Source organism: Cervus elaphus, chromosome 17 (assembly GCF_910594005.1).
Source record: "Cervus elaphus chromosome 17, mCerEla1.1, whole genome shotgun sequence".
In the NCBI taxonomy this organism is placed as follows: Eukaryota; Metazoa; Chordata; class Mammalia; order Artiodactyla; family Cervidae; genus Cervus; species Cervus elaphus.
This window is the reverse complement of record NC_057831.1, coordinates 21,234,441-21,261,245: the sequence shown is the minus strand read 5'-3', so window position 1 is coordinate 21,261,245 and position 26,805 is coordinate 21,234,441. Positions and strand designations below refer to the sequence as shown.

Here is a 26,805-nt window from a genome sequence, read left to right as displayed (position 1 = left end):
AATCCAACCCACCAACGCAACAAGCATCCCCTTAAATAACCATTATTATCAGTTTGATATGCATCCTTCCTTTGAGACACACACACACTCACACCTTATATTTTATTCCCCCTCATTATGTCTTTGTTAATGGGGCTTCCCAGGTAGCTCTGCGGTAAAAGAATCTGCCTGCAATGCCGGAGCTGCAGGAGATGCAGGTTTGATCCCTGAGTCCAGAAAATCCCCCAGAGGAGGAAATGGCAACCCACTCCAATATTCTTACATGGAGAATCCCATGGACAGAGGAGTCTGGAGGGCTACAGTCCATGGGGTCTCAAAGAGTTGGACACAACTGAAGCGACTTAGCATGCACACATACAATGGAAAAATGTCATGAAATTGATTTTGTTTCATATTTAAGGAAGATCCAAAATTTAACAAGAAAGACTGATCTCATACAAAGGTGGAACAACCTGGGCCATTTGTAGTGTTTTACATGTCAAAAGACCAGCCCACTTAAAAATATTCTCCCACAGACAGGTTTTAATTATCATTTCTTGTGATTAAATGTCCCCATTATATACTGCAGAACTTCAGGCCATAAAGAAAATACATTTATATGGGGAATTAGAGAATTCTTGAAAATGTTGCTTGGGCTTAAAGTATTAGGTCAGATTTCAGCAAGTGAGGTCCATGTTGAGAAGACTAAGTGGAAATAATAGCGTGAACAAAACCATGGACAGCAAGTGCCAAGTGTGTTTAGGAAATGGTGAGTGACAAAGCTGAGCTGGAGTGAGTGAAGGATTCCCATAAGGGAGGAGGGAGAAATGAATCTGTTGTAGAACAGGGACAAGCTGTACTTGGAATCAAATTTTGGAATTTACTCTGCAGGTAATGAGGAGCCATTAAAAGATTTTTCAGCAAGGATGTGATGAGACACAAAAGTTTCTGGAGAAAGGAAACTATGGCAGGTATGAAAAGAATGGATAGAAAGAGAAAATGAGTCCTAGACCAGTAAACAAGTCATGGATAATGTAGCCATGTGGTAAGAAGCAGCTAGGCTAAGGTGAATATACTGAGAATAGAAAATAGGTGTCAGATTCAAGAGAAATGTGGGAAAAGCACAAACAAAATGTAGGGGTTGGTTGTATTTACTGGAATCAAAAATAATTCCGGGTGTAAAGAGTCTTGTATTCTGATTTGTTTAGAATATCGTGGTTTTAGCCTGTTAAAGCATCCAGTCCAGTTCAGCATTTGTCCTGGACTTCCTCATTTTTCAAGGATGATCGTTATTTATAGTTGCACCACAGAGATTTGGTAAGACCTCTTCATCACACTTTAATCTTTGACATGGCTTCTCTTGGCAGAATGTTAAGAGTCAGGTGCATTTGAAAGAGTTCTCATGTGGTAAACTCTGAAAGAGAGCCCGTCTCTCTTTCCCAACCTTTTGTAGTCTCAAGGATACTTATACCTTCCTTTGAAGTACAGCACACAGGGAATTGACTGATAAAATGATGACTTTTGGACATGAACAGCTAGCAAGAGCTAACTGCTTCCTGTTCTGGTGGGGGTGGGCGATGTACTTGATGCTACAAGTCCTGAGGCCACTGCATAGAGCAGCAAGTTGCGTCATGACCCCTACTGGGTGGCTTATGCCCTACGCCAGGACTAGTGGGAGGCACGAAGCCCCTAGAATGACAGTCAATGGGTTTAGAGGGATACACAGAGAATGAAAGATTAGATGCAAATGAAATACGTGTAGGAAGTGGAGGCCATTTGCATCAAAGGTGAATTTTCTGACCATATTGTAAATGCTACTGTGAACTTTAATTCAGAAAATGCAATGTGTTAATGTAAATTATCATATGAATACATATTTTAGTGGAGCATCACAGTAAAATAATGCTTTTTACTAAAGGAAGAAATCTATGGAACAGAAATATTGTGGTGCATATGTAATATACCTGTGATACTCTATTAATTGAAATGATAACTGCAGTCAAAGTTCACATGCAGTTTTACATATATAAAATTGAAGTGAACTATATATAATATTCAGAGAATATGCACACGTTTTTTGGTGTTGGTCACTAACTAGCTTTTAGAAATTGCATTTTGTTCAAGATCAGTTAGAAGTCTCTAATTAAGATATTCAACAAACAGATGGAAAAAGTAACTTCAGTTTGTTAGTCTTTACAATTGCAATTACTGAAAACAAAATTTATCCCTATGGATACAAGGAATTAACTGAAAGATAATTAAACAATGAGAGATCATATTGTATAACAGATTTAATTGTGAAACTTTATAATTGTATTTTGGAAGATTTGAATTATGAAAATAAGCTTTTGGTAGAACTTCTATTTAGTCAGATAAAGTTATATACCCTGTACCAGATTTTACAACATCTAGAAAAATATTTAAAAATCACAAATAGAAACAACTTGTTTGATGAGTTTTACTTCACAAAAAGAGAGAAAAGAAAATGGAAGCAAGAAGACAAGAACTTTGAAAATATTTAAGCTCAAATATTTACATATTTTAATATAGAGAGATATATAACCTGAATTTTAATCTCTTACATTTAGTAGAATTTTCTGTGAGCTTATGAGGTGCCTCTGTGTTAGGAGGAAAGTATTTTCACAATTAAAAGTATTATGGTTTATATATTTGAGCGGCCAAATATATAATGATAGTATTAGATTTTAAGCATAGAATAAAACAGAGTCCATACTGATACGAATAAATGAGAAAGGAAAGCTCTTCCTTACTTAAATTTCAGCAAATAAATATAAAGGAAAGAGGAAACTTTTAAATCTCCATTAGGTAAAAACTACAATCATCGTCATAATTATCATAGAAGACTCCACTGGGTGATGCCAGATTTAACAAGTGGAAGTTTGAGGAGAAAAATATTTTCATAGTTTCAAAGTGTCTCCAACATAAGTGTTAACTTCAAAGGGAAAGATGGTAACTTTTCAGTGAGAAACCAGGCAAAGAGTATCTTAACCAAGTGAGTGATCAAGGTCAACAGTCCCAGGAAATAACACACATTCATATCATGAACCTGTGACATAGGGCACAACATCACATCTGCGGTCCTTTTGTCCCAAAAGATGTGCAATCACTTCCAATCAGTAGAAAACGCTAGACAGTAGCAAATTCAAAGAAAGACATTGAAAATAACTGTTGAATATGGTTCGAAAATGCCAAGGTCATTAAAGACATTGTAAGACTGAGGAGGAACTCTTAAAGACTGGCAGAAGACTAATGAGGAGTAACAAATAAATGCAAGTGGGAGCCTATATAGACTAGAATGGTGAAATACCACCAGTGTCAAAATTCCAAGTAAAGTTTTTAGTTAATAGTATTAAAGCAAATGTCATTTCCTTTTACTGAAAATTGTACTATGTCAATGGAATATTGGGGAATATGAGTGAGGGATATTTGAAAACAACTGGTACTATTTTTGCAACTTTCCTAAAAAACGTAAAATTAATTCACGATGCTTAAAATATAATGGTTTGCAGAGAAAACCCAATTGAAGTTGTTCACAATTTCAAGTTTACTAATGATACATTGCAATACTGAGGAAGATTATAGAAAATTTATGAAAATAAAAAGTAAACCAGTAAGACCACAGTAGAAAAGAAAGAGTTGAGGCATAATTTTAATTTCCCTACCCTTTATATCTGGCCTGGCTTCATGACTTTCTTTGACCAATAAAATGTGGCAAAGTGATATTCTATAATGGCTTTGTGACAGTCACTGTCTGTTCAGGGAGAGAGAAGTTTCAAACAACCCAGTCATGCCAGTCAACACAGTCAAGGCCTTGAACATACGAGTCAGGCCCTCCTTGGCCAGCTGACTTCATGCTACAGACTGCAAACCTATCAATAAATCCCATTAACACCACAAGGAGACAGGCCATCCCAGCTGAGCTCTGCTCATACCATCAACCTGGAGAATCATGAGCAGATAAATAGTGTTGTTTTAAGCCTTTAAAATTTTCTTGGGGTGGGGAAGGGGGGTGATTTCCTGCAACAATAGCTAACTAATACAGATACAGAGAAGAGATTAACTGATTCAGCTCAGATAATAAAGAAAAACTTGATTTGGAAGGTGGCTTTTAAGCGAGGACTTCAATTTACAAAGATGGAGATCTGAGCAAAAGACTTCTCAAATGACAAAGCACAGAGGCCTCAAGGAGGAAGAGTATGGGAAGGTCTTATAAAGGACAGCAGTTCAAGGTGACTGGAGCATAGTGACAAGGAGTACAAGTAGCCATATCAATGGAGTTCACTGGCACTTTCCATCACTAAATCTTTCATTTTGCATTCCAAAAAGTAAACTGATTTGGGGTGAGATATCCAAATCATGTTGCCACAAAATGAAAAGCACAGCTGTTCCATTTCTTTGTCCTTAGATGGCACAAAAAGAGTTTGTGATTCACAGTTCTAGTGCCAAAGGGGAAACTTTCCTGATACATAGATAAGCCAGGAGAGCTTTACTCAATAAAAAAAAAAAACCTGGGATTTGGATGAGGTTCAAGTTTAAGCACAGCAAAGCACATGTTTGTAGATCTGAGAACTCTGGGAAATTGTCTGGACTATCGTGCCAAGATAGAAACTGGATTTTAAAATCTTGTCTTGGGCAGGCTGCCTAGATAGGAAATGGGTTTGAAATTTTTAGGGATGGGAGTGTGAGAAGTGACTCTTGTTTCCACTTAAAGATCATTTTGTAACAAATGAATAGTGAGCAAGGACCAAACAAGTAAAGTGATAGTGCAGAGTTGAAGAACACACAGGCTGCTATCTCAGGTTGATTTAGTTTATATCTAGGCTCAGCGGTTGCTAGATGTGGACTTGTAGGCAAGTTGCAAAGCCCCATTGAACTAAATTTGAGGCAATAATACCTACCCCATAGAGAATTTATGAAGATTAAATAAAATAATGTATATAGTGATAACCAGTGCCCATCCTTCATCAGTAGCCAATGCATGTTACTAACTTGTTATGATCCTGAGAATAGTAAACATACCCACCCATTCACAAAGCTTGATTTCTTATATACAAAATGTGGACTTTTTAGAGATCCAGATCATGTTTTTCAAACACAGATTCATGGGCGTGTGTGGTTTCCAGGTGTTCCCAATATGTGTGCTAATTTATCTATCTATTGATACTATGGCAACATGTTTCCTCCTGTGGAGGATGATTTGACATAGCAAGTATCATTTCCACATTTGATAAAGTGAACAGCTATTGCAGTAGGTGGTCCTCAAGGAACTGTGCCTTCTGGAATTCACACTGCCATGCAGTCTGGTCCCATAATGACTTTAGATGGCCCTGAGAGTCATCAGCTAATACAATGCATAGGAAGAGACCCTGTGCCAAAGTCTTAAGGCTGGCATAGCCTTAAGAAAGCTGGACATTTCTACATTTTGTTGATTTAGGGAGCCTGCCATTTAAGAAATTCAACTACCCTAGTGGCATATCACATGGAGAAAGATTAGACCTGAGACCATCTAGTGAGAAAGTGGTCCCACTGTCCCAGCCTCCCTGCCAAGGTACCCAGACTTGGGAATGAGCCACCTCAGACCATCTAGCCAGTTAAGTCTCTGAATGACTGCAGATCCAGCAAACCTCAAGTAAAGCAGAACCACTGAGCTGATACCTGCCAACCCACAGAATCAGGAGAGAAGATCAAATGGTCACTCCTCTTAAGGCACTAAATTTTAGGGTGGTTTGTTACATAGTGACAGAGAACCAAAACAGGGTTGTGTCCTCCTCTATAAATTTTCAACAATGTTGTAATGTTTCAAAGTATTTTTAAAAGACTGAGTTATGAACATATTTGAGGTTACTTTCTCTGCTTACTTCACACACACGGTTAAGAGAACCAGAGCTGACAGAAGCGTGTGGTATAAGAATTACAGTTTCTCAGATGCTTTTTCCTCAGGGTGAGTTTATCCTTGGAGACAAAGACAGTATAGAGCTTTTTGTTCTTTGAAGATGGAGTGGGTGAAGCCCCGTTACTCTGTGGCAGTCCTTTGTTCTCCTAAAGCTGTGTCTCTTGTGTGTCCCTGAAGCAGGAATCTGTGCCCTTAGCCATGATTCTGTGAAAAGAGATTAGCCATTGACAATGATGCTGTGTGGGAGATGCCACATAGTTCACCTGGATCACTGTTCTGGTACTATTATATCGCACGTGTGTGTGTGTGTGTGTGTGTGTGTTACTCAGAACATGGAAAGGCCTGGCCTTGTTCATTCTGCCCAGTGAGGGCAGGTTTGGGAGCTTCACCCCTGCTCAGTGGGATATGTGAGGCCAGCAGGTGGACGGAGACCCAGACACAGCAGCAAAAGGTCAGGGCGTTTTATTCCAAATACCGTCAGTGACAAGAAAGCTGTCAGCTTCAGAAAACAGGACAGAAAAAAAGGTGAGGGGGCGGCATTCAAGGTCAAATACACACAAATCCACAGAGGAAAGGAAAAATCAGCAGGAGGCAGTCACCAGGATATAATGCAAAAGTTGGACCTCCGGTCCCCTGAGTGAGGTCAGGGTTGGGCCCCAGGTCTACCAGGACTTATTTCTCATAATAAAAAGAAAACCGGGAGGGCTTAGTAACAAGTTCTATAGTTCTGTTCTCTGAGGAGAAAGTGAAGTTCTACAATGTGGAGCTGGCTCCTGGGGGTCAGTGGCTGAGTTGTGCCGTTAGACTTGAAAGGAGTTGTGGAAAGTCAGATATTGTACAGAATACACACAGAAGTCCTACACCCTGTGAGGGTAAGAGCGCTGTGAGTCCCTGAACACTCTCCCAGCTGTGAGGAAGCCAGAAGGAGAAGCTGTCAGCAGGGATGCCACACTTGAGGGGTACAAGAGCCTGGCAAGAACGTAGCCTTTGGAGGGAGCCAGATCCGTGCCCTGACGCTGGCTCCATCCCTGCCACCCTCCGTGCTGGGGCAAGGCGCTTGATCAGTGAGGACTGCCCTTGCCTGCCTGGAATAGAACCTTCACCAAGAGGACTTTTTCCCCTCACGTAACAAGAAATCCATAACTCAATAGTCTAGAACAGAGACAGCACTTGCTGGCTACTTCCAACTTTTTCCTTCCCACTTAACTTGTGGTGTTTGGCTTCATGGCCTCAAGATGGTTACTCTACTGCTAAGCGCGCTTCCTGCAGGTAATAAGAGCAAAACCACCTCCCGCTCTGGCTTTTTTCATTTGGGGGAAATAGAAACCTTTCCCAGTGACTTGTCCTATACCTCATGATCTCATTTTACACACACATTATTCCATAGGTAGGTGGTGAAGAGCAAGTAGCAGAGGCAAGCATTCTCAAGAGAGGTATTTAACAAGGTGGATAATGGGGAGACATGGGTTGGTCTAAGAATGCGGTCCTTAGCATTATCAATCCTGAGGAGGGAAAAGTTATTGTACCTTTTCCCAACCTACGCAGTGGAAACGTTTTAACTTTCAACGCTCAGAGAACCAGTGTTTCCTTAATGTGTGAATTGTTATAAAAACCCCAATGTGGAGTTAAGGTATCCAGGAAGTCAAAAAGGTTCAGGAAGAGACCTTGAGTTATTATCAAAATAAATAGCTTTATCCTTGAGTGTTAGTGCTAGACTAATACTTGAAAAGAAAGTGTAGTCGTTCAGTCTTATCCAACTCTGCGATCCCATGGACTGTAACCCACCAGTCTCCTCTGTCCCTGGAATTCTCCAGGCAAGAATACTGAAGTGGGTTACCATTCCCTTCATGAGGTCTTCCCAACCCAGAGATCAAAACCAGGTCTCCTGCATTCCAGGCAGATTCTTTACCATCTGAGTCACCAGGGAAGCCTCATTCCAATCCAACCATCTCACTGTTCAGATGAAAAAGCTAAGAGCCTGAGTTTCTCCAAATGGCATCACTAATTCTAGACACAGTTATAAGGGAGCCCTAGCTCTTCCTAATATATGTCTTATTACATATTACATACTGTCCATCTCTACTGCCTACTATTGCTCCCCAGTTTATCCTGCCCATCTGTTATACTGTCAGTGATGGAATAGCCTTTCCTTTGAAAGACCCCAGCACAATTATGACATTGTCCTCCATGGCACTGGTTGCAACTGTGGTCATGGGACAGGACCCCACAGTCTGCTCTGGCTCCCTTCCTTTCTCTTTTTTCCCTTTTATGGTCTACCAACCCTTTATTGGTCTCACCCTGTTCCCTCCTAAAACCACCTCTCTAAAATTGCTGTTACCACGTCACCAGAGACCTCAGAATTGTCAGATCCAATGAACACATTTTTCTGAATTTATCATACGGTAGCACTTCTGAAAATTTTTAACCGAATAATTCCTAACATCAGAAGAGAAATTTCATGAGCCCCAGGGAATGTGGAGTTCTGACCTGAAGCCACAGCCACAGGCATGAAATAATTTGAAATCTCATTTTATCTTAAGAATTCAAGTAAATTTTCCATGCTATTCTTGCACATGAAAATAATGGTTTTTTTTTTTCTTCAAATATCTTTATAAAATTGATACTCAAGGGACATGCTTGTTTGAATCCTGTGGCTGCACATTCCACCTGGCACTTGGGTTTGAATTTCATAACCCTAACCAGGGTCCCTGGAGTATCTCTTAGTAGTTAGTGTTATCCCCAGGCGAGGAAGGAACTAAACGAGACCAAAGGCAAAGGAGAGTGGCTTCTGTAAGCAGCATTTACTCTCCAACCTCTTCCTTCTCACCTCCCTCCTCATTTTGCCTTCCCCTGGAGAACAGAGGAAGCTCAGAATAAAAGGAATAAAATGTATACACCCGGCATTTGGGCTGGCTGAGCTGCTGCCTTGTTTAGTCCCAGTGGCTGGGCTCCCATCCAGGGAGGACAGCAGGCCATGGGGAACTCTCCTAGTCAGTCTGCTGCAAGCTGCCAGGAAAGCTTTTTCATCTGGTGATGGCATATTTACTCACTCAGGAAGTGACAATCAGAGGCTTGTATTATCTTACTCAGATCTCAGAACTTCTTTTCTGGAAGGGGGTCATACCTACGTTCCATCCTCAGAGAGGTCCCACTCACGTCTCTGTATTCTGAATGCTCTGCCCTGACAATCAAGTTTTACTTGGGACTACAGAACTGCCTTTTGGGATAGATCTTAGATCACAGTTTATGCTTGAGATTTTTTCCTTCCAGTTTCATTGAGATATAATTGATATATTGCACTGTATAAGTTTAAGGTGTATTGCATAATGATTTCATTTACATACATCATGAAGTGATTATCGCAATGAGTTTAGAGAACACCCATCCTCTTATCTAAACATAAAATTAAAGAACAAAACTTTACCAGCTTAGGGTGGAGAGGGAGGTGGGAGGGGGGATTCGGATGGGGAACACATGTAACTCCGTGGTTGATTCATGTCAATGTGTGACAGAACCCACTGCAATGTTGTGGAGTATTTAGCCTCCAATTAATAAAAATAAATGAAAAAAAATAAATAAATAAAACAAAATTGTGCTACTAACAACAACAACAAAAAAAACCTTACCAGCTTAAATAAGATGTGTGCGTGCTAAGTTGCTTCAGTAGTGTCCGACTCCTTGCAACCCCATGGACTGTAGCCTGCCAGGCTCCTCTGTCCATGGATTCTCCAGGTGAGAATACTAGAGTGGGTTGCCATGCCCTCCTCCAGGGGATCTTCCCAAACCAGGGATTGAACCCAGGTCTCCCACATTGCAGGCAGATTCTTTGCCAACTGAGCCACAAGGGAAACCCAAGAATATTGGAGTGGATAGCCTATCCCTTCTCCAGGGGATCTGCCCGACACAGGAATCAAACAGGGGTTTCCTGCATTGCAGGAAGATTACTGGCCGAGCTACCAGGGAAGCCCTAATCGCTTTTTCAGATCTTCTATTTCCTGAATCCCAGACTCATACTGCAATTCCATAAAGGGCTCCTCACTTTAATATACTATGGGTGACTCAAACTCAATACTTTTAAAATTAAACTTGTTGCCTTCCCATAAAAACACTCTCTTTATCTTCTCATCATTGTCTATCCACATGTTTACTGAAACCAGATTCCTGAGATATGTCTGGAGTTATCCTCTTCACCTCTTACATGTTCAATGTCCTTTTTTTGTTCTCTCTTCTTCATCCTCCCTGATTTTGCTCTCATGGTTATAACTAACATCTAATGAACATTTGCACATGCCAATATAGACACATTACATATTTTAACTCATTTAATCATTAAACAACCCTACCACTATGATTATTTCCTACTACAGATGAGGAAATTTAGAAACAGAGAAATCAGGTAATTTTCCCAAATGTCACATGAGTAAATGGTAAACCCAGAATCTGATACCAGGCAGTTGATTTGAGAGCGCTCTCTCAACCGCTATAACATTCTACTTTAGCCCTTATTACTTATTTCTTGTATAGTTATAGAAGCCTTTCAATTGGTTTCTCTTTTCCAATCTCCCTAACTCCTCCCCCAAATTCCATTGTTCAGATGACTAACTCCCACAGTAAACTTTCTAAAATACAGTCTCTTCATGTTAATCTGCTGCCTAAAATCCATCAGTGCTTCTCCATCACCTTCAGGTTAAAGTTCCAACTTCTTAATGATGCACAGAGTCTTCCACGGTCTGGCCCCTGCCTACCTATGCAGTCTCTTCTGAATCCTCCCCCCAGGTGTGGCACCAGCCAGCCATATGAGATCACTTGCAGTTTCTGAGCAGAACTGCTCAGAATCCTCCCTGCATCTCTGTGCTTTTGTAGTCACTCACAGCTCCTACTTCAAGGGCAGACTCTTATAGAAAGAGCTCAAAGTTTCTCAAGAGCAGAATGGCTCACCCTCTGTATTTATAGCTACTGTCATACTTTTCCCATAGCATGCTAAATGGAGTTTTCTCTTCTCTCTCCTTTACTGACCTTCATAAGTCCCTTGAGGGAAGTGTTGATTCTTTTCCTCTGCAAGCCTACCAAAGTACTTAGGGCATGCTAGTCACTATTCAGCTTTCCCAGGTAGCACAGTGATAAAGAATCCACCTGCCAAAGAGCAGGAGATGCAAGAGACCCTGGTTCCATTCCTGAGTCAGGAAGATCCCCTGGAGGAGGAAATGGCAACGCACTCCAGTATTCTTGCCTGGAAAATTCCACGGACATAGAAGCTTGGTGGGCTACAGTCCATGGGGTCACAAAGAGTCAGACATGACTGAGCATGCACCATCACAGTCACTCATCAAATGGCTATCAAATTAGGATGAACTAGTCACTCAGTCGTGTCCGACTCTTTGTGACCCCATGGACTGTAGCCCACCAGGCTCCTCTGTCCATGGGATTCTCCAGGCAAGAATACTGGAGTGGGTTGCCATTTCCTTCTCCTAGGGATCTTCCCAACCCAGGGATCGAACCCAAGTCTCGCATATTGCAGGCAGACGCTTTAACCTCTGAGTCACCAGAGAAGCCCCCAAATAAAGACCGTAACTGCTTTATTTCCTTTTATGCCATTTTCCTAAACAAGGCCTCTGACAGGCTTCTTGGGCATCATTTTTTTCACCCACCCCAGATTACCTACCTGCAAAGGAAGTTCATCTAGAAGTGGGGTCAGAATAATATAGAACCCTATCACTTGGTTTGGTACATCTTAGGGATACACATGAGAGTCTGGAGGTAAAGAAGAGGTGGGCCAAGAAGAAGAACATGAATATGTTTACATTAGTGAAGGGAGCAATGTGGCCCACAGGATAGTGATGCCAGGACATAAAATGTGTTCAGTAATCCTGAGAGTTGTTCTTAAAGGAGATAAGTAAGTGCATTTTTAAAAGTGCATTTTCTTCCTCCTTTTGCATGGCAGTTATTCTGAGGGGAAGCCAATGTAGAAAGTCCTGGGATGCAGAATTTTTTAAAAAAAGAAGCACACAATAGTTGTATTTATTTCATAGGATTCTGGTGCTTTTGTGACAGATATCTAGGAGGGAAATTACCTTCACCGGTCTTGGCTCAGTGCCTTCTCCGCTCCTAATCATCCCTTCAAACCCGCATACAGTAGACAGAGCAGTTGTCCTTCACCACTGAAGAAATGCGGCCCAGAGTTACGTTACCGTGGAAACAGAATCTTTTTTTTTTTTTTTTTTGCTGCAAGACACATCGCTTCATCTGCACTATTATGAAGCAGAATACATTGGTGGGGCTGGGAGGGGAATCAAATATTCTGCCCGCCAGTATTGTGCTTGGCCTCTGGGTGAATAGATGACTTTCAATTAGAGCGCTTAAATATCTTTTAACTTTAATCATTGGTATTAGAGGTCCAACAGAATTTTACTTGGAAAAGAGTAAAAAATTCAACTCTGCTGCTCAGGAGAGAGCTATAAATTTTTTCAAGCTAGAACATTTCTCTTAAAGAAAATACAAGAGAATTTACAATTAATGGTTTCTTTGCGTGTAAAATAAATGACTTTGTCCTTTGTGTTTTGACTTTCTGACTTGATCCTATTGTGGATTTATGAGATTGTCCAGACCTCTTTCTTCCTTTGTCTCTACTCTAACCTGCCTTGTAGTGAACATACATATTGACAATTTTCTCTGGCACTGGGCTGCAGGTATTCAGGTTCCCCCTTCCTGACTTACTGCCAAGCCCATCGGAGCCTTGACTCCCTAGCCCAGCCAAAGCCCTCACTCCCATTTGCTGCCTGCTGCAGTGACTGCAAGGCTTGCCTTTTTTTAATATCCAACCCTAAATTTAGCCACTGTCTTATTCTCTCCTCTTTTAACTACTCTCTTTTCTTACTATTTGTGTTGCTAACTGTCGTGAAGGGTGAATCTACAAGACCTCCACTGGCAAGAGGACCACTTCAGTAAAATCCCAGAAATCTAATAAGAAGCCCTCATCCCTTCATTCCAAAAATGCTTACAGTCACTGCATTTTCTTACAAGTCCAAAAAAACATTAAAAAAAAAACCCAAGTAAAATATATACACACATGCAGAGTCTAATTTTAATCGTAGGGAAATCCCATAAATGAAAAGAAAGAAACATCTTTCATTAGTTGTATGTAAATTAGGAAAATGGGCTTCCCAGGTGGCTCAGTGGTAAAGAACCTGCCTGCCGATGTAGAAGACGTAAGAGATGTGGGTTTGATCCCTGATTCCAGAAGATCCCCTGGAGGAGGGCACAGCAACCCAGCATTCTTGCCTGGAGAATCCCATGGACAGAGGAGCCTGGTGGGCTACAGTCCATGGGGTTGCAAATCGTTGGCCATGACTGAAACGACTTAGCATGCACAAATTAGAAAATAATGTAACACTTTATAATACTTTAAAATTATTAGTATCTTAGTAAAAATAAAAACAAAAATAAACAAATGGAACATAATTAAACTTAAAGGCTTTTGCACAGCAAAGGAAATCATAAACAAAATGGAAAGACAACCCTCAGAATGGGAGAAAATATTTGCAAATAAAGCTACCAACAAGGGGTAAATCTCCAGAATATACTAACAGCTCATGCAACGCCATATATATATAAAAAAAAACTAATTGAAAAATGGGCAGAAGATCTAAATAGACTTTTCTCCAAAAAGATATACAAATGACCAAAAAGTACCTAAAAAGATGCTCAATATCACTAATTACTAGAGAAATACAAATCAAGACTACAATGATGTATTATCTTACACTGGTCAGAATGTTCTTAGTCACTCAGTCATGTCTCTTTGAGACCCCATGGACTATAGCCCTCCAGACTCCTCTGTCCATGGGATTTTTGAGGTGAGAATACTGGAGTGGGTTGCCATGCCCTCCTCCAGGGGATCTTCCCGACCCAGAGATTGAACCCAAGTCTCCTGCATTGCAGGCAGATTCTTTACCATCTGAGCCAACAGGGAAGCCCTGCCATCATCAAAAAATCTACAAATAATGCTGGAGAGGGTGTGGAGAAAAGGGTACCCTCCCACGCTATTGGTGGGAATGTAAATTGGTACAGACACTATGGAGAACGGTATAGAGGTTTCTTAAAAAATGAAAAGTAGACCTATCGTGTGATCCATCAATCCCATTCCTGGGCATATATCCAGAGAAAACCATAACTTGAAAAGACGCATATATGCCAATATTCATCGTAGCACTATTTACAATAGCCAAGATGTGAAATTTACCTAGACGTCCATCCACAGAAGAACAGATAAAAAAGATTTGGCACATATATACAATGGAATACTACTCAACCATGAATGAAACAAGGCCGTTTGTAGCAACATGGGTGGACTAGAGATTATTATACTAAGAGAAGTAAGTCAGGCAGAGAAAGACAAATGCCACATGATATCACTTATATGTAAACCCTAATTTTAAAATGATACAAATGAACTTATTTACAAAACAGAAACAGAGTCACAGATCTGGAAATCATACTTATGGCTACCAAAGGGAGAATATGACGGGAAGTGATAAATTAGAAGATTGGAATTAACATATTAACACACTACTATATATAAAATAGATAACTAACAAGTACCTACTGTTATAGCACAGGGAATTCTACTCAATATTCTGTAATAACCTATACGGGGAAAGAATGTGAAAAAGAATGGAGATATATATATACACATATATATATATCAGTCATATATGTATATGACTGATTCACTTTGCTGTACATCTGAAACTAACACAGCATTGTAAATCAACTACACTTCCATACAAATTTTTAAAAGTTGAAAAACTAGTGTTTTAATTCTCGAGATAGTAGAGCAGCATTAGAAAGCAAGTGACATGTATGGAGGAACTAGTCAGTGACAGCTGATTTTACATCCACGTCTCATTTAATTCTCAAATTCACCTCAAGTGTAACTATTACCTCCATTTTACAAATGAAAGAATTAAGGCTCAAAGAATTTTTTTTTAAGTCATTCCCCTAGTCACCACACGATTGTGACAATGATTTCTGATTCTGACTCCAGTGTTTCTGCCAACTGTGTCACTGTGTCCAGCATCCAGCAAAACTCTCCTATGGGGAGGGCTAAAATCTAAGGAGAAAATGAGGAGAATATGGCCTCTAATCCTGGCTCTCCACCTCCTGATAGAACTGTGGAAAAACCACTTATTTGTTTTGAAGTTAGATTTGTCCATCCTTATTTAATATGGATAAATAAGCCCCTTTCTCCTCATATGTATAAGGATTCAAGTAGTTAATGTAACCAAAATATGTTGAAAATCTAAAGGGCACTTCTATTTCTGTAGGAAGAATGACTTTTGTTCCTATAATAGAGCCAGATTAGCAAGTCCATATCACTGGCAATTAGTTCAGTCCCAATCATTATCAATCCCAAATTCACAATGTTTCTGAGGGCAGATCTATTACATGTTTCTTCTGTGTTTTCCAAATCACCTTAACACAATTCTGGGTTGGGTAGTAGATGCATTTTTATTAGACAAAGTGACACTTAAATCAAACTATTGTCCAATATGTACTTGAGCCATCAGTGATAGACCCCATTTTATCCTCTATCAAAAAGGACTCCTTAAATACCTGGACATAATTAGCCCAAGTTGCTTTATGAATAGTCAAAACCCTGGTTTATAGTATCATCCAACTGATTTGTAACAGGAATGATGGCCAATTCTTTGTATTATCATGTAAGATAAAATATTTTACTTTCCTCAACTTCATTGTATATGTTTCATACAAACTCAGGAAATGTTAGTAAAATAAACAGAGAAAAATAATTGACCGAGAACCTGAAATTTCACTCTCCATACCTCTAACTAGTGGTATAGAATCCACCTGCCATTGCAGACATAAGAAATCCAGGTTTGATCCCTGGGTTGGGAAGATCCCCTGGAGGAGGGCATGGCCACTTGCTCCATTATTCTTGCCTGGGAAATCCCATGGACAGAGGAGCCTGGCAGGCTTCAGTCCATAGCATAACAAAGAGCTGGACATACTCACTCTAACACAATAACTGCTTCATTTTGCGCATTTGCTACCTGTGTATTGTAATCTGAACATTGCATACACAATCTCTTTAATTTTATAATGACCCTATGAAACTGGATCTATTAATGTCTCTGTTTTATAGATGAGGAAACAGGTTCAAAGAGTAAAAAATAACTTGTCCAAGTCATAACCTGTCCAAGTCCATAGCACGACCTGGCCTGTACCATACAGACTGATTCTAAGTGCAGGCTTTAACTCATGTCAAAGAAAAACCCACAGTGTAAGAAAAACCCACAATGTAAGAGTCATGAGTTTAAGTTTTATTCAAGGACTTACTGAGGGCTCTAGCCCAGGAGATGACCTCTTAGTGGCTCTGACGAAACTATGCCAAAGAGGGGGAAGAGAAGCCAATTCATACATGATTTGGGGAGCTAGGAAATACATGTAATCAAGCATACATCTCAGTAAAAGATTGCTGCTAGTCACAAAGAACAGATATTTCAAGTTAATAATTTTAGTGCTTTTCTATGAACGGCAAGATGCAAGAGTCTGGGGTCACTGAAATGCTTCCTGAGACATACACCCAACTACCAAAGGACCCGTTTATCCGAAGCACCAAGTGCCTCATGTGGTTTTTCATCCTGAATTCCTCTCAGGGTGGGCAGTTACCCTCATAGAAGCAGGTGGTGAGGGATGCCCCTTCTCTTTGTTTACACCAGGACTCTCTACACCAGCCAAGTGCATAATCTGAGAAAACCAGCTTTCTTTTGCTGCCCATCTTCATTAAGCTCATTATCCTTTATCTTATAAAAGAAAAGAGGAAAGGGATGAAAAGAGAAGAGAAGGCGGAGGGTGCAAAGAAAAAGAAAAAAAAGGGAGAAAAGAAGGTGACTCAATGTTGTCTATTGCTCCCCACCCCCCTCCACCCCCCCCCCAATAACATGGGCATAAAATGCAGCCCACCCAACTTTTTAACACTAATCAACATTGTTGCAAAATAAATATGTAAAGTGCCAGTTTGGTCTGACTTGATGTCATCTTGCCTTTGTTTTGGATTTATCAGGAGAGGTGTTCTTGCAGATTAAAGGGCCACTGGAAGATATTTATAAAATCTACTGCTATCAGCATGATGAAGCGCATGGTGTACTGGAGTCCTATGAAAAAGAAGAGGAGCTGAAGCAACATTTGAGCCTCTGTATCCAGTCCTTAAAGTAAGGCCTTTTCAAATGATGGTTTCCATGCGCTCTCAGTCGCCTAGCAGGGAACATTTTAACTGGATGTAGATGAAAGGTCTCCCATAAATCCTGTGTTTTATGAGGCTTGCTGGGAGCGCTACTTTGTGTTCTCTCCATGAAAAGCTGACATGCCAGAAACCTGATTGACTTTTTTTTTTTCCCTGCAAGGATGACTAAAAATAACACAGGAAAGATACAGGGCTCTGTAGAGATAGAAAAAATGCAATATCAAAAAATGAAATGTAGAAGAAAAGTCCTTCTTAAGGCTGTGCTTAAGAAAGAAGTGGAAGCCTGTGTGTTAGCATGGTCACAGGAGCACCAAATAATAGAGCTAGGGGATGTCCCAGGACCCTCTGAATGTCCCCAGCCGCTCTGAGACTGCGGGGACCAAGGGGAGACTGGCAAAGACAAGTCAGGCCCTTTTAGAGGTAGTTTCAGGAAAATCAGTTATGCCTTCCTCTTCTCTAAATTGTTCGTGGGAAGTGTTACATAATGTACAGTGTTGTTGTTTTTAATCTGGTAGAAATATTTGTTTGCTATAAAATTCTGAAAAAGGAAGTTCCCTGGTGGCCTGCTGGTTAGGATTCCAGGCTGTGGCCCAGCTTCAATGTCTGATAAGAGAACTGAGATCCTGCAAGCCACATGTATGCCCCCCTCCCCAAAAAAAAATCTGAAAAAAATACATTAAAAAACATGAATAAGATAAAAAAAATAGCCCTTACTATTCCATCTACTAATTCTTTACTAACCATGGATTAAAAACCACAGTTTGCACTTTTTCTGATCCTATTTGTATGCCTGAATATGAAGATGTATTGGGTTGATTCTTATAAATGGAATTGGTTTCTGGCTTTATCTACAGTTTTCTACCAAATAAATTTAAAGCCAAATGTCTGCCCTACTCTACATGCTACCAAATGATTCTATTGTGATTTTTCACTTCTAAGGTTTATCCATTGTCAAATGGTCTTGATTAGGCTAAGAATGAACCAAGCAGAATGCTATGGTATTTAAATCAATGCACCCCAACCTGTCTGATCCTCCCCTTTCATAAACTCTCTTTTAGGGGCAGAAGGCGGTCCTGATATAGAACAACTGAATTAGAGTGAAATCAGGAAGCTAAATGAGACTGCTCTGGATACTGCCTTTCCAGACTGGAACTGGGGCTGAAAATGGGTTTAAATTGAATCTGATAAATTTCTTAAAATTAACTTTATTGCCCTCTACTGGCCATTAAATAACTGCAGTTCTTTAACCATTTTTCATGCTGTGGAAAAATAACAATTTTGAGTCACTAGATTGCAAGCATTTACATAGTACTTGTTATAGCAAGCATTGATCTAGTTCCTGAAAACACAAAAATAAATCAGTCTTTGACCCTGCCCACAAGCAGCTCAATATGATTAGGTAATTCTTAAAGATAATATGCAATGAGTAATTTCAGTCACTATTTCTCCATTACTTACTGTTTATTTCAGTGTTAGCAAATCAGTTTAGGTAAGCTTTAAAGTTGAAGTTGTATCCATCTTAATAAATTCACATATTAGAAGCAACATCTAAATTTACAGGTACTTTTTCCAAAGAGGAAATAATAGTTCTAACCTCAGTGTGAAGGAGCACCTTTCTTACGTTAAACTAGTTGCAAGATCCAATCAATGTGTATCTTGAGTCATTTTCCTTCTTCAGTTTCCAGAAATAAAAGAGAGAGATCTTATAGCAAGTGAAAAGTAGCACCTTGAAGCCTCACTCCAATCCCAGCCCCAGGACTGGAAGTCCACATGGGGAGAGGATGTAGTTTATTTTGGCATGTGCTTCTGACAACTGACCAGAAGTGAAGCAGTCTGTTCAGAGCGGGGTGCACAATAGCTTTTGAGTCCTGAGAGGAAGAAATTAACTCTGTCAAAATAGTCGATCAGTCAGTATAGGTCAGGATCATATCCCCTAAAAAGTAAGCTAAAGCAGAGGTGATTTGGAAACTTCCTGATTACTGAAAATTACTTTCAGACCCAGCAGCTTATTTGACATTTTTTTCTGAAAGCCTCAAGTTCTTGCCCTGGTGATATCCCAAATCTTGTATATTCTGCCCCGTTCTGATTTTAGGGAATTATTTCAGGTGTTGGAAGGTGCTAAGGTTTACAAAGCACAAAATCCAAAGGAAGTAATATTGGCAGGACTATTTCTTAAGGGAAAGAAAATCAAAATAAAATAGTTTAAGTTAGCTCTATTTTCTCCAAAGTTGCCTTGCCATGAAAATAAAGTTAATGATGAATTGTACTAGTCTGCCTGAAAGCTGACAGCAGGAGAATTATTAACATTACTATAATACTGACCTCAATTGAGCTTAGCTTTAAATTCAGAGAAACAGGTTTTCAAACAGGTTTATAGGCCAAAGGGAGTCTGGAACACCCCAAGGGCTTGACTTCCCTTGCCAGGTAATCAGTCAAAGCTATTACTGGGATTCTGCCTTTTTCTTGTGGCTAAATAACAGAGCCCAAGTACATGGTTGCCAATTTCTAATGGGTATTAGGTGTGGCTTCCATTTTCTACCAGGCTGTGAGGTATTGGAACAAGTGTGTTTGAAGCGGTATCCACGAAGAAGGTGGCTTCATGCCTCAGAGGTTAAAGCCATAGAGATTGCATTTTAACCAAAATTAAAATGTTTATTGAGGGCCTTATAAATATTTATTATAAGTACTAAATAATGTTGAAAAATCTTTTTTTCAAATATGTAAGCATAATTCTTGCCTCCTGGGAACATACCTTCTAGTTGGTAGATAAACAAAACCATGTGGAAAGCTTAACAATAATACAAAAGTTAATTTAAATAACATACTAGAAGCTGTCACGGTGAGGTTCAAGACTAATTTCCAAAAGGAAAGTAGAAAGATTTCCTGGTCCGGTAACCAGGAGACTTGAGCTCATAACCTTGGGCTATTCTTTGAAGCCCATTATCTTTCAAATGAACAAATAATATTTGTATCCAGAGAATAATTTTGAATCCCTTTGAAAGGTTAGGGCAGTGTTTCTTGGTGTGTGAGTCCTCCTGCATCAGACCCGAAAGGGATGTGTATTAAAGGAGCAGGTGCCTATGCTCTGCTCCAGACTAAAAAAATTAGGATTGCTGGGCATCCAGGCCATGAATCTGCACTTTAACAAGCTCCCTTGGGTAATCATGCATACACACTCAAATTAAGACCTACTTAAAAAAAAAAAAAAAAAGATCTACTTTAGAAGGAGAAAGCATGCCCACGGTACCCATTTCCTGCTTTCCCTGAAGCTGTTTCCATGACTATAGATACAATCTAAGTAGTAATTTCAGGATTTGGAGACATTAGGAAAAGACTAAAACAATCCAGAAGCAGAGTCCCACATCTTTGTCTATAGCCTATAAATCGGAAATCTGCAAGTTTCTAATTTATTCAACAATAAGTATTTACAGAGTCATACATATTAGTGACCTGTAAGATTACATGAAATATTGGTTTAATACAGTTTCTAAATTTATGCAAGTTATTTGCTAAGGATATAGCTCCTTAGCCTCTTTGGAGTTATTTAAGGTTTCTGATCTGTGTGAGGAAAATGAAAAATAGAATAGTTATGAATGCAAGTGTAGCTATAATTAGAATAGGCTGTCTGTAGCCTCCTTTGTCTGTTTTTCTAGTTAAAAATACCACCAAGTCTCTGATGCCTTTAAGAAACCCTAGAGACTTATTTGTAATAAGATAAGAATGAAGGAACTTTTCCAAGTTTTTTGGGAGGTAGCAGGAAGATGCATTTCTAGTTTCATGTCTAGTTATTACAAATTTATCTACATTTTTCTTCTTCCTAACCAAGGTCACCACCCTCAGGAGGAAAACTTCCAACTTGTAGTCATCTAGACACTTTGACTGATCAGATTACTGCTATAGCTTCTCCATACAGGGAGTAGGAAGGAAGCTAACAGCTCATGCCATGCAGCATCAAAGGAATAGATTTAAATTTGTTCACCATGTTTTACGTATCTTAATATTATTCTAATAGGGTGTTCCAAATGAAAATTAAAATCATTTTTGGAAACTCATTCATTTCCTGGTTATGTGGTATCATGTTTGAACAAAGACGATAATCCTTCAGAAATAGCCACATAAAAACTTTTGTGAATTTTAGTCAAATTATAATGAGCCCATGAAGGTGTAAGGTGGGGTGGTAGATATAGTGTTACTTTAGACCCCCCAAAAAGTGTAAATGGACCCAACTTAACTTCCTCTTTCCTGAAGTGTCCTTGGCTGGGGTTAACTCCTGGAAAATTTTAGCCTAAAAAGGATATTTTTTTTTTTAATGATAAACAAATAAAAAGGAGTTGTTATAATAAAGTGCCACTATTCCACAACTCCAGCTAGTTTTCCCTGTTGGAAAATCTCAGGTTCCTTTTCACATAATGTTGTATTTACACTGTAGTAGTGAAAGTCGCTCAGTCGTGTCTGACTCTTTATGACCTCAAGGACTCTACAGTCCATGAAATTCTCCAGGCCAGAATACTGGAGTGGGTAGCCTTTCCCTTCTCCAGCAGATCTTTTCAACCCAGGGATCAAAGACAGGTCTCCCACACTATGCGGATTCTTTATCAGCTGAGCCACCAGGGAAGCCCATATTTATATTAAATACAGTGTTTAATATATGTTATAATATGTAGGCTTTATTTCATTGAAATAAATGAAATAGAGAAAAAGATTTTCCATGTCTTCTCTAGGAGTTAAAAAGAACAATCTTTTCTTTCAACTTCAAAACATGTGTTTTGGTTCCAAAATGATCATATTTTCACTTGTTTGTTTTCATAGAAAACTGCATTTTTAATTTTACTCAACTTCTGTCCCAAATTTTCTCATCTATGACTCACAGAGCAAAATGAGATAGGAAATTCCTTAATAGAAGGACACAGAAATCAGGGAAAGAATGTGAGTTTAAAGGAAAGGAATGGAAAGAAATACTGGGTAGGGGGTAGTAGTGGGGTATTTTATTTCATTGAGATAGAAGAGTTCTTCAAAAGCAGTTAATAATTGTCTGAAATTGTAGCACCTGCTGATTTTTAAAAGTTTATAATCCTCTATTGGATTCCCAACTGGGAAGTTTTGGATTCAGCAAAATCTAGTTATTTCAAGATGTCTAGGAATCCATTCATACACTATGTCAGGAGAGTGAAGGGTAATTGCCTTACATATATGTACACCATTGTTTTACACATATATAAAGTACTAGGATTAATTTTTTAACTTATTAAGTCCATTAAAATTTATGAAATTTGGCACAGCTGTTGAATTTTTTCTCAATCACTGAATATGAAAAGACCATCTTTTACTTTACAATATTGTGTGGTTTTTTAAAAAAAAAAAAGAAAAGACCATCTTCTAGGATGTGATGGTGTCATAATTTTTTAAATTATTATTTTTAAAATGTTTATTATATTATCCTAATTTTATTTATTTATTTGGCTGCATTGGAGTGGGATATAGTCCCAGCATGTGGGATCTAATTCCCTGAACAGGGATCAAACCTGGGCCCCTTGCGCTGGGAGCACCAAGTCTCAGCCATTGGACCACCAGGGAAGTCCCCATAAAATGTTTTTGTGCTCAAAACAATCATTGTATTCCAAAAGACTGAAAACCAGCGGTCAAGGTGATCAGTTTTAAATACAGGCTATTACCTTATTTCTCTATATCCACATGAGGTTTTTAGAGAAATGCTTCTATCTCCTTTATTCTTGAAATTTAACTTGAAAGATTCCCATTTTCTAATTGTTTAATTAATCTGACAAGTATGTTTTGTGGTCCTACCATATGCCAGTCAGTTTTTCAGGAACTGGGGCTACAACACAGAACAAGACAAACATAAATCCTTGCCCTTGCTGGGATCTGGGAGTGGAGAGATAAACACAATAAACCAAATAAATATATTATTTTAGAAAGTAACAAAGCAGTATGGGGATAAATAAACAACATAAGGAATGAGGATAAAGAGTACAATGAGAGGCAGGTACAGTGTTTAAAATGTCAGGCAGGGAAGGCTTCACTTGTAAGGGGCATTTGCACAAAGACCTGGAGGAGATAAGCAGGGAGTCACATGAGTACCTGGAGGAAGGGCAATCAGGCAAGTGCAAGGACCTCAAGGCCGGAGCTGGCCTGCCTTCCCTGAAAAGAGCAAGGAGGCCTGCAATTGCCACAGGTGGGGAGGAGCTGAAGACAGGGCACGAAGGAGAGAGGGGGTAGGAGAGGCAGACTGCATTGCCTTGGGAGGACTTTAGTTTTGCTTGAGCGAAATGGAAGCCGCAAAAACTAGCGATGACCTGTGAAATTTTTTATGGAAATTATCTCATTGAATAGATGAATTATCTATAATCTATCGGTCTACCTAAAACTTTATAGACAGAGATACTATAAAGCATTCGATCATAGTTTTCTGCATGCCAGTTACACTTTCTTTTGTAATCTTGTAATCTGTTTCTCCTATTACTATTAATATGTTTAATGGATTCTTATTTCATAATGTAAACAAATATTGACATCTAAATCCATTTTTGAAATACTAAAATTCACTAACTATAGTTTAAATCAAAACTTATTATATAAAGTGTGAAACAAATATGGTAGATGCATGCTAAAATAAAACTTTAAGGACAAGATTATATGACTAATTCTACAAAAACACTCATGAAAATGACTTACTATTTTAAATAAGATTTTAAAAATTTTATAATGCTTGCTTATTACCTCAATAACTGGATTTATATTAATTTACTTTTTTCCTTTCTCTTGTAGGAAAATATACATGCAACAGTAAGTACTTTTGTTCAAATAATAGCAAATATAAAAGTCAGGGGAAAAGCTGATGAATATTTCTGCACAAATTAGAATTTTTAGTTTTTATAATGATGTTCATTGCTTTTAATAAGTAAGTCAAGACTTCAAAGACATTTACCCTAGACATTCTTAGTGCATTTATTTCCAATTTGTCTAAGCTGATTTTACATATTAGATTATTATTATGTTAACCTTATTAAACTTTTTAGAAGAATCTTGGGGAATAGTTTACTTAAATTGCAGGTTTGCTGGTGACAGGAACTCTTTTTAAATTGCTCATTACACATTTATTAAAGAATCTTAATGTGTCCAAAAATACTTCTTCCTATAAGGAAAACATTAGTCTAAAAAATTTTAGATTAATACCATAATGTTTTTTAAGGTTATATAGATTAATGTATAAAAGATTCCTTATTCATTATAGTAAAATATTGAGTTTTTTCTGACTTTGACTCTGATTTGTAGAGAAAAAAGTTATACACACACACATATATAGCGTAAAGATGAAACAATTGGATAAGAGACAACTCTACACATAGACATCACCAGATGGTCAACCCTGAAATCAGATTGATTATATTCTATGTAGCAGAAGATGGAGAAGATCTATACAGTCAGTAAAAACAAGACCAGGAGCTGGCTGTGGTTCAGATCATGAACTCCTTATTGCCAAATTCAGACTTAAATTGAAGAAAGTAGGGAAAACCACTAGATCATTCAGGTATTCAGTTCAGTTCAGTCACTCAGTCGTGTCTGACTCTTTGCGACCCCAGGAATCGCAGCACGCCAGGCCTCCCTGTCCATCACCAACTCCTGGGGTTTTCTCAAACTCATGCCCATTGAGTCGGTGATGCCATCCAGCCATCTCATCCTCTGCCGTCCCCTTCTCCTCCTGCCCCCAATCCCTCCCAGCATCAGGGACTTTTCCAATGAGTCAGCTCTTCACATGAGGTGGCCAAAGTATTGGAGTTTCAGCTTCAGCATCAGTCCTTCCAATGAACATCCAGGACTGATCTTCAGGATGGACTGCTTGGATCTCCTTGCAGTCCAAGGGATTCTCAAGAGTCTTCTCCAACACCATAGTTCAAAAGCATCAATTCTTCAGCACTCAGCTTTCCTCACAGTCCAACTCTCACATCCATACATGACCACTGGAAAAACCATAGCCTTGACAGACAAAGGTCTGCCTAAGACCTTTGTTGGCGAAGTAATGTCTCTGCTTTTTAATATGCTATCTAGGTTACCTAAATCAAATCTCTTATGATTATACAGTGGAACTGACAAACAGATTCAAGAGATTAGATCTGATAGACAGAGTGCCTAAAGAACTCCAGACGGAGGTTTGTGACATTGTACAGAAGGCAGTAGTGATCATGACCATCCCCAAGAAAAAGAAACACAAAAAGGCAAAATGGTTGTCTGAGGAGGCCTTACGAATAGCTGAGAAAAGACAAGAAGTGAAAGGCAAAGGAGAAAAGGAAAGATATGCCCATCTGAATGCAGAGTTCCAGAGAATATCAAGGAGAGATAAGAAAGCCTTCCTCAGTGATCAATGCAAAGAAATAAAGGAAAACAATAGAATGGGAAAAACTAGAGATCTCTTCAAGAAAATTAGAGATACCAAGGGAACATTTCATGCAAAGATGGGCTCAATAAAGGATGGTATGGACCTAACAGAAGCAGAATATATTAAGAAGAGGTGGCAAGAATATACAGAAGAACTACACAGAAAAAGATTTTAATGACCCATATAACCATAATGGTGTGATCACTCACCTTGAGCCAGACAGCCTGGAGTGCGAAGTCAAGTGGGCCTTAGGAAACATCACTGTGAACAAAGCTAGTGGAGGTGATGGAATTCCAGCTCAGCTATTTCAAATTCTAAAAGATGATGCTGTGAAAGTGCTGCACTCAATATGCCAGCAAATTTGGAAAACTCAGCAGTGGCTACAGGACTGGAAAAGGTCAGTTTTCATTCCAATCCCAAGGAAAGTCAATGCCAAAGAATGCTCAAACTACGGCACAATTGCATTCATCTCACACACTAGCGAAGTAATACTCAACATTCTCCAAGTGAGGCTTCAACAATATGTGAACCAAGAACTTCCAGATGTTCAAGCTGGATTTCGAAAAGGCAGAGGAACCAGAGATCAAGTTGCCAACATCCATTGGATCATTGAAAAAGCAAGAGAGTTCCAGAAAAAATCTACTTCTGTTTTATTGACTATGCCAAACCCTTTGACTGTGTGGATCACAACAAACTGTGGGAAATTCTTAAAGAGATGGAAATACCAGACCACCTGACCTGCCTTCTGAGAAATCTGTATGCAAGTCAGGAAGCTAGACATAGAACAACAGACTGGTTCCAAATTGGGAAAGGAGTATGTCAAGGCTGTATATTGTCACCCTGCTTATTTAACTGACATGCACAGTACGTAATGCAAAATGCCAGGCTGGATGAAGCACAAGCTGGAATCAAGATTACCAGGAGAAACATCAATAACCTCAGATATGCAGATGACACCACTCTTACGGCAGAAAGCGAAGAGGAACTGATGAGCCTCTTGATGAGAGTAAAAGAGGAGAGTGAAAAAGCTGCGTTAAACTCAACATTCAGAAAACTAAGATCATGGCATCCAGTCCCATCACTTCATGGAAAATAAATGGGGAAACAATGGAAACAGTGACAGTCTTTATTTTCTTGGGCTACAAAATCACTGCAGACAGTGACTACAGCCATGAAATTAAAAGACACATTTTTCTTGGAAAAAAAGGTATCACAAATCTAGACAGCGTATTAAAAAGCAGAGGCATTACTTTGCCA

At 39.1% G+C, this 26,805-nt stretch overlaps 1 protein-coding gene across 1 annotated transcript in view; it reads left to right on the top strand.

Moving 5' to 3' along the window:
* ARHGEF38 (Rho guanine nucleotide exchange factor 38) overlaps window positions 1-26,805 on the top strand; it is a 147,074-nt gene that overhangs the window by 69,723 nt on the left and 50,546 nt on the right. Inside the window, exons 4-5 of the mRNA XM_043870902.1 lie at window positions 16,977-17,124; window positions 23,940-23,957. Coding sequence (XP_043726837.1) covers window positions 16,977-17,124; window positions 23,940-23,957 — 166 coding nt within the window. The remainder of the gene's footprint in view (window positions 1-16,976; window positions 17,125-23,939; window positions 23,958-26,805) is intronic.